Source organism: Rhipicephalus microplus, unplaced genomic scaffold (assembly GCF_043290135.1).
Source record: "Rhipicephalus microplus isolate Deutch F79 unplaced genomic scaffold, USDA_Rmic scaffold_22, whole genome shotgun sequence".
NCBI classification, from domain to species: domain Eukaryota; kingdom Metazoa; phylum Arthropoda; class Arachnida; order Ixodida; family Ixodidae; genus Rhipicephalus; species Rhipicephalus microplus.
The window spans coordinates 3,149,259-3,156,285 of record NW_027464595.1 but is presented as its reverse complement, the minus strand read 5'-3'; the positions used below and the strand labels follow the sequence as shown (position 1 = coordinate 3,156,285).

Below are 7,027 nucleotides of genomic sequence, written 5' to 3'. Positions count from 1 at the left end.
CCACGAGCCTCTCCCGCTGATGCCTGCCAGGATCGCGCACGCATAGCGATCCCAACCATGCCCATGTGATTAAAGTCCACAGCTGCGCCTGGAGCGATCACAGTGTTCACGAAACCGAAACTATAGCCATTACGATCAAACTGAACAGACCACGTTTCAGCCACGTTTCCGGGCACGGCGCTTGATGGCTTTCATACTTTGCGGCTAAATTCTGGTGCTGCAGTGCAGTAAGGCACTGATAGGCAAGTTTGGCACAACAGGGGTGGCTTGGCGCAAGAAGGCACAGGTAAGCAAGTTTGCGCACCGGGGCGCAGCTGTTCCACCTATGGTTAAAAGACCAACTATGTGACTTTTCTTACTGAGAAGTCCATATGAATAACCAGTCATATAATTTGCATGAAATCTGCGTTTAACACATATGAATGCCATGTATACGAAAGTACATATGAAACTTCATATGCATTTAATATGTGTCAAAATACACTTTAATGACAAATGACACTTTCCCTTTTTCATGCAATTTTCTTCGCACCGCAAGCTCGAGAACTAATTTACACTATAATAAAGTAATGAAGCCATATTATAACTTTCCCGATTTTATTTCATTATTTTTGAGCTGCAAGGAATTTCTATTTCTCTAGCCATCGTTTCAAGCAAAACAACGCGGCCTAACCATACCTCGTTGGGTGGCAGCAGCGGAAGCACGAGGCAGTCTTCTTTGGTCTCGAATGCATCTGGCACGCCAAGCACCTCCTTAGAGAAGAGCTTTTCAAAGATGGGCACGGTGCCCACTTTCTCAACTTCTGGGTTCGGAGGGGGTCTCGACAAGCCGTGGAGGTCGTGCAGCACTGAGGAGGAAGACAAAAGCCACGCACACCAAACGTTGAGCGCACCACGCGTAATCATCGTCAGCCTGTTTTTATATGTAGCATCCCCTACAGACTGAAGGGCTCTCACAATAATTTACAGGTCACCCTACTTTGTGCAAGCAGATCCCTTTTTACCCCCCCAAACCAAAGTGAAACAATAAATTGGTTTAGATTAATCAAGTGTTCTCTGGGAACTCTAATGTCAACCTTACCATCAATAAGTCTACTATTAGAGGAGAAAATCAAGGTCAAAGTACCATATCTAAATTTCCTGCTGTGTTCTGTGAATGAATGCAGGTCAAGTCTCTTCTAAATGATAAAGAATTTACACTGAGGTCCCAAAAAAGTTGCACTGCCTAACCCGAGCGCCTCTCGTAGCAAGTTACTTATATGGTGAATATAAAAAGAGCCAACCAAACCAATAGGAAATGCCATTCATGAAATAAGTGTTTTTGGTATCGCCATGTCTTTGCACAAGATTTCACTGTTAATTAGTTCTCTCAAGGAGCGTGTGGAGCACACACTAATAATTCAATGAGACCTATACTGACTCAAACTTTTCATGCACAGATTTTGTTGCACTGATACAAATATAAGTTAAGCTTTTATGTAGATTGTACCATTAAATTTCTGAAAGTTAATAATTAATGAAAACATATAAGGATCTGATTCTTATTGAAGTGGCAGCACAGATCTTGCTGTATTAAATGTCCCTGGATTCTATGTATGTTAAGCAGTTTTTATGGTGCTAGCTTTCGAAAAACAATAGTTATAAATCTTCCATTACCTTACTGTGAATGACTGAAGAAAAAAAAATGTACTTCTCCAATTACACCCTCTCTAAACATTCAAAACCTTGAAATATTACAGTTAACACACTTTCGAGCTTTTCAAACACCGATTGTTCACACAGCAAGAAATGTTAGTAATCGAGCGTTCCAGTGCCGTGAAAAGCCTGAGAAATGAAACAAAGAAAAAAATTCAGCGACCTACGCTCTGGCTGAAACGATGACCTAAGATGCGTGAAAAGTAGAGAGGCGAAACATCACTAGTGTGTGAATTCGGAAATAAAGAGTTCTAAATAAATTTTTTTTATACAGACCCCTATGATAATTGTAAAGCTACCTTTCCTGCGATGCAGTAAGTTCAACTAGTCGCAGCTAGTCACTTCCGCAGTGTATTCACGTGCAGTTTTATTGTGCGACGACGCAGAAATTACAGACCTATTTTTCTAGATATAACCAGGCCTGAAAAGCATGCGCAACTATACTCGGGGACAACTTTCAGGGGCAGCACAGCCAAAGCTACGTGGGTGAAGCTTCTGCACATGTCTTATTATGCCAAGTAGTCCGTTTTCATGCAATTTCGGTTTCAGTTTCGCAAGCGCATCCAACATGCACTTTTTCGCATGACCACTATAAAAATATCTTACATTTTTGGGGGAGGAAATGAATAAAATGTTCATTTTTAAAGGCATAAAGCACGAAATCTTCTTTGGTGCGTCGCGATTCCTTTCAGAAAAAGAAAGGTATGGCCGAGCAGGTTCTGGGCGATTAGAACAACGCAAAGCCATGACTTCATTTCCTGAATTGCAGTGCATACTTGGTCAGCATCATTGTTTTCCTTCTTTAGGAGACGCAAAAACATGCTGGAGAAGCTCATGATATTTTTTAAGGGATGCAAAGGCAGCGACGGGAAGCAGGGGTCATGACACCGATTGGTCATTAAGTGAGCGTCTAATGTTAGTAAATTCAAATTGGAACGCAATTTTTACTCGAAAAAGAACGCAGTTTTTTTTTCACAGTCAACAGCGTAATATACATTACCGCATCTGTTACCCAGACATAGCGCTAGTAACGACTAGGTACCTCCGTAGACATAGTCGGGAGCGGTGTTACGGTACGCAATCTTCAGCGTTGTCGTATCAACAGTATTAGCCAGCTGAAACACTGACCCCGTATGCAAAGCAATTTAGGAATAGGGTCATTGGTTTAACGTACAGTTTCAAAGTGCACTTTTTTTTTCAAGCAGCTGGTGTTGTTGAAGACTGGCAGTTCACCAGTGTCACTTTCATGGCGGCTATTGCGATCCGAGTACAACTTTCGCTGATGATATCAATAGCACACAAATTTTCGGTGATTGCATGTGCGGGAAACAAAATATTTTATGACGTACTACTGTCTACGTTTCTCCCTGCTCGATGAATACAGATCACCTAATGAACCCGCACTGATGCTCGTTCACAAGGTTCGATGTGAACTTGCTGCAACCGAGCAATGCCATATCTTGTTTACCGGGGCAGGGAAAAGTGAAACGGCACCAGAAAACAAGAAAACTAGAAATAGCAAAGAACAAAAAACCTACACGGGTGATGCTTTGTAATAATGACTCGAACAATCTTGTAATATTCACATCTCTTCTTTTTATAGTTTCCATTATGCTACGCAGCATACTAAAGTAAGCGTTCATGGACTACGAGCAGAAGCGTAGCAAGAAAAGGCGTGCTTGGGCTTCGTAGCCTTGGCTGTGCTGCCACAGAAAGTTGTCGCCGAGTGCAGGAGCTCAGCTCCGCTTGAGGCATGGCAGGTGCCGTAATTAGTTGAGACAGCGTGCAGTACAAGGAAGCGCACTTGCAGGTTAATAAAAAGAGTCTATTACTGGTTCTGTAAAGCAGCTTGCACTCTTAAAATAACACTGACGTGCGAAGTTTGCACCTCTTTATTCATTTAATTATTTATTTATTTGCAGTAAGTAGCTTACGACCCACTTATCGATGCTGGCAACTTCGCTTGCGCGAGTGCGCGACGGTTATGAATTTAGAGATGTTAATGAATTTGGAGAGGTTACGAATTTAGAGGCGTTCCCAGATGGTACAAATTATAGAGCTTTCACCGTATTACTAGACACTTTTGCAAGGAAACCACGGTGATAACAGCGACGAGGACTAGCAAACGTCTTGAATGAACCGAAATGCAACATGATGGAACCATCAAACTACACTGGATTTGGATGCCGCCGCGTCAGGGTTGCCATTGCTCAGTGTTGCTCAGTCTACAATAATCGACTAGATTTGACAATTTACACTTCTAATCGACAAGTATTGCAGAAATTGCCATTTATGCGCAGGCTGGTGCAGCCAATCAGACTGGCGTATGATGGTACAATATGCGCCCAATTTCGACTCTTGAATGATGTTCAGCATTGCAAGGGAGTTCGCATCTCGCTCAGTCGCGTGGCATGCACTTTAAAATTAATTTTAGACATGGCTATACTTGCCTGTGATATCTGATAGATATGTATGTCTCCACATAAATCCATCTCACTCATCTCGCCTTCGAAATTTAGAGTCGGTGCTTTTTAAACAACGACCTCCTTAGGAGACCAATGCTAAGCTGAAAACATCACGTATGCTCCAATGTCACAAGAGTGCTGTGGAAGGTCATGCATACCATTGGCCACAGCTTGCCACTACTGGTGCTTGTAGGCAGCCAGGCTGGGCAGCATGGGTCGATGCAGGGGCTGCGCGTACTTGGCGATGGCCTTGGTCAGGGAACGGCCTTGCATCTGAGAATTTTTCGGTGGGCGAGTGCCCTGCTGAAACTGCAGCATCTTGCGGTACAGCCTCATGCACGTCTCCCGGCTCACATTCTCGTTCCGGTTCTGCCAAGAAAACTCAGCTGTTTCACTTGGGCACATGCAACAATTGCATATGGAGCCAGTCAAATCCTACGCCTGCGGAGCTTGTCCTGCACCTAATGAATGATGCAGTCAAATCCAGTGAACACCACATAACCAACACTCAACTGACAACACGTACATTTAAACCTGCCTATAGTGAGCCTCCATACAACGAACTCCTCAAGAATACGCAGTTATTCCATCCCCCCCACCCCCCCCCCCCTGTTTAGCCAGAGAAATGTCTCGTAGAATGCTACAACTATTTCTTATCCGAATCTCGCTTTCAAGTACGATCTATACCCAAGCAACTGCGGTGGAACATTAGATTTAGAGCACGTGCTTTGGCGGTGCCCCTCACAACACGGGGACAAGAACCCCACAGAGCAGAAGCGGTGCACGGTGCTCCTCGAAATATCAGCATCCACTTTGGGCCCCCACTCGCACGCTTTTACCCATGGGTACATTTTGCGATGCACAGGGGGATGCTATCGATATGGACTCTATATGGAACATGACAGTGAAAATTCTCCGAGAGAGTCCATATAATTTCTATCACAATAATAATGCAGTTCATGATAGCCAAATAAATAAAAGACCTGCCTTCCGTTTTCACTTTAATTTGCGCATCTTTTTTTCGAAATTTCACACTGAAACTGTATATAACGAAAATCTGTGTTTAAGAAAGTTTGGGGGGGGGGGGAATGCATCAGTTTTGTTATCTCTAGGTTTAACTGAAAGTATTGATGTAGCTTCAGTCAACCAACTGGCACAACTATCAGTTGTGCCAGTTCGCCCCAAGTGGACAGCGTGTGTGACGAACTGCCATCCGCGGATGTTCCCTCGACAATCTGCGCGCTGCCGGCGAGTCGATTTTAGTCGGGATAACCTTTGAGGGTTTCGCCGACGCTGACAAAGACCTCGAGCTATGTGCGGACATGACCAATGACAAAATCATAAAGCTGTGTCTGCACTGTGCGTGGTGGCGTGGCTCAATCGGGAATAATGCTCGATCATTGGTAGTGACACTGGTGGCCTCAAGGTCAAGCTGCATTTTTGATGCGCTGGCGGTGCGATGGACAGTGATAGCCGACTCACCAAACCCAAGACTTCGGTGCAGTACAGCACAATCTATATTGATATAATCAGGATGACACAGTAAACTCAATTTCGCGCAGCTTAGCACAGTTTTGCGCAAAAGTGGAATCACGGCAGACAGCTCTAAAGAAAAGAGCACTTGCGAGCAGTGACACAAATGATCAGAGAGAGCTCTTTCATGCAGCGGCCACTATATTCTGTCTCCGTCATTCCAAACAGGCAAAAAAAGTGGCCGTGGCTACCTTGACCAGCGAAAGGGCGGCACGCTTCATGACATCTGTGTTGAGGAGGCGTCTGATGCGCCGGTACAGGTCCATGCGCTTGTCCATTCCTGTCAGACGGGCACATCGCCCCGCAGTCATGGGAGCCACGGGTACCGCCAGGGAGCGCTCCAGGTCAGCCACTGTGGGCTTTTTGGTGCGCAGGGTCTCGCACAGTCGCCGGTAGCGCATCAGCAGCGTGTTGGATGCACGCCAGGGCATGTCCCGTTCCGCCTGTACAAGCGTCACGTGGAGAGGCTTTGAAGGCGAGAACAGTGACCGATAACGGGGAGGTGCATTTGTCGTATTTCCGAGATCCAATAAAATAAACACGTACAGACGCCGGTCGAACAGAATACAGTCTACGTCCGATTTCCCAGACGCCTGAAATTCCGGACATGCTAGATTTCTCGGATTCATCTGTGGCACCGCCAAGTTCGCTATAGAGTCAATGTATTAAAAAGTCCGAAATTTCGGAGGCTTATGGCCTTCGGCATCCGATTTCCCGGACTTTTTACTATGAACCGCCGACCCAAAGTCACCACAGACGCCGCCATTTGGGTTGTTTTCATATCCTCGCGTCACCAACCACCGCACCGCAGCTGCCTTAACCTCGAAACCGCACAAGTCAATCCGTTGCCAGCCATAGCTTAACAGCTTAGCTAAGCCAAACCTCACTCAGTTCGTTCACGTGTTGTTATGTCAGCTTCGCGGTCGTGTCTGCGGTTGATCGTTTCCTGCTGCGCGCTATCTTCAGTGATCTCGTTTCTTGACCTTCAGTATTTACCGAGTTACTAGCTGTTCCCTGCTGCACTTTTCGTCAAGCAGATTCACCGTTTCCAGCGATGGTACCAACTGCTCCTTCGTCTTTGTCTGCGCCTTCGAAGCGCACAGAGCCCCCTCGTAGGTTCACGATGGGAGAAGCTACGCCGTTGACCTCAGGTCTGCCGTCGGCATGCTAGCAGAATCTTGAAAGGCGGTTACCCCAAGAGACTCTGCGAAACTGTTCTTTCCATGCGGGCTACAGACTCGACGCCGAGACGGCCGTCTCGCCCCAAGTGGACAGCGTGTGTGACGAACTGCCATCCGCGGATGTTCCCTCGACAATCGGCGCGCTGCCGGCGA

At 45.9% G+C, this 7,027-nt stretch overlaps 1 protein-coding gene across 1 annotated transcript; it reads right to left on the bottom strand.

Moving 5' to 3' along the window:
• Positions 1–670: 670 nt before the first annotated feature.
• On the bottom strand, positions 671–6,026 carry LOC142786327 (uncharacterized). The gene is made up of 3 exons (XM_075883962.1): positions 5,885–6,026; positions 4,319–4,529; positions 671–848 (listed from the first exon to the last, which is right to left on the bottom strand). Exons 1-2 carry the CDS (start codon positions 6,002–6,004, stop codon positions 4,338–4,340), a joined length of 312 nt encoding a protein of 103 aa, XP_075740077.1. The 5' UTR covers positions 6,005–6,026; the 3' UTR covers positions 671–848; positions 4,319–4,337.
• Positions 6,027–7,027: the final 1,001 nt, after the last annotated feature.

Coding starts and splice junctions, on each gene's coding strand:
- LOC142786327 (XM_075883962.1), bottom strand. CDS start 6,004: ATGACTGCGGGGCGATGTGCCCGTCTGACAGGAATGGACAAGCGCATG. Junction 4,530..5,884: donor CCGCCCTTTCGCTGGTCAAG/GTAGCCACGGCC, acceptor TTTTCTTGGCAG/AACCGGAACGAGAATGTGAG.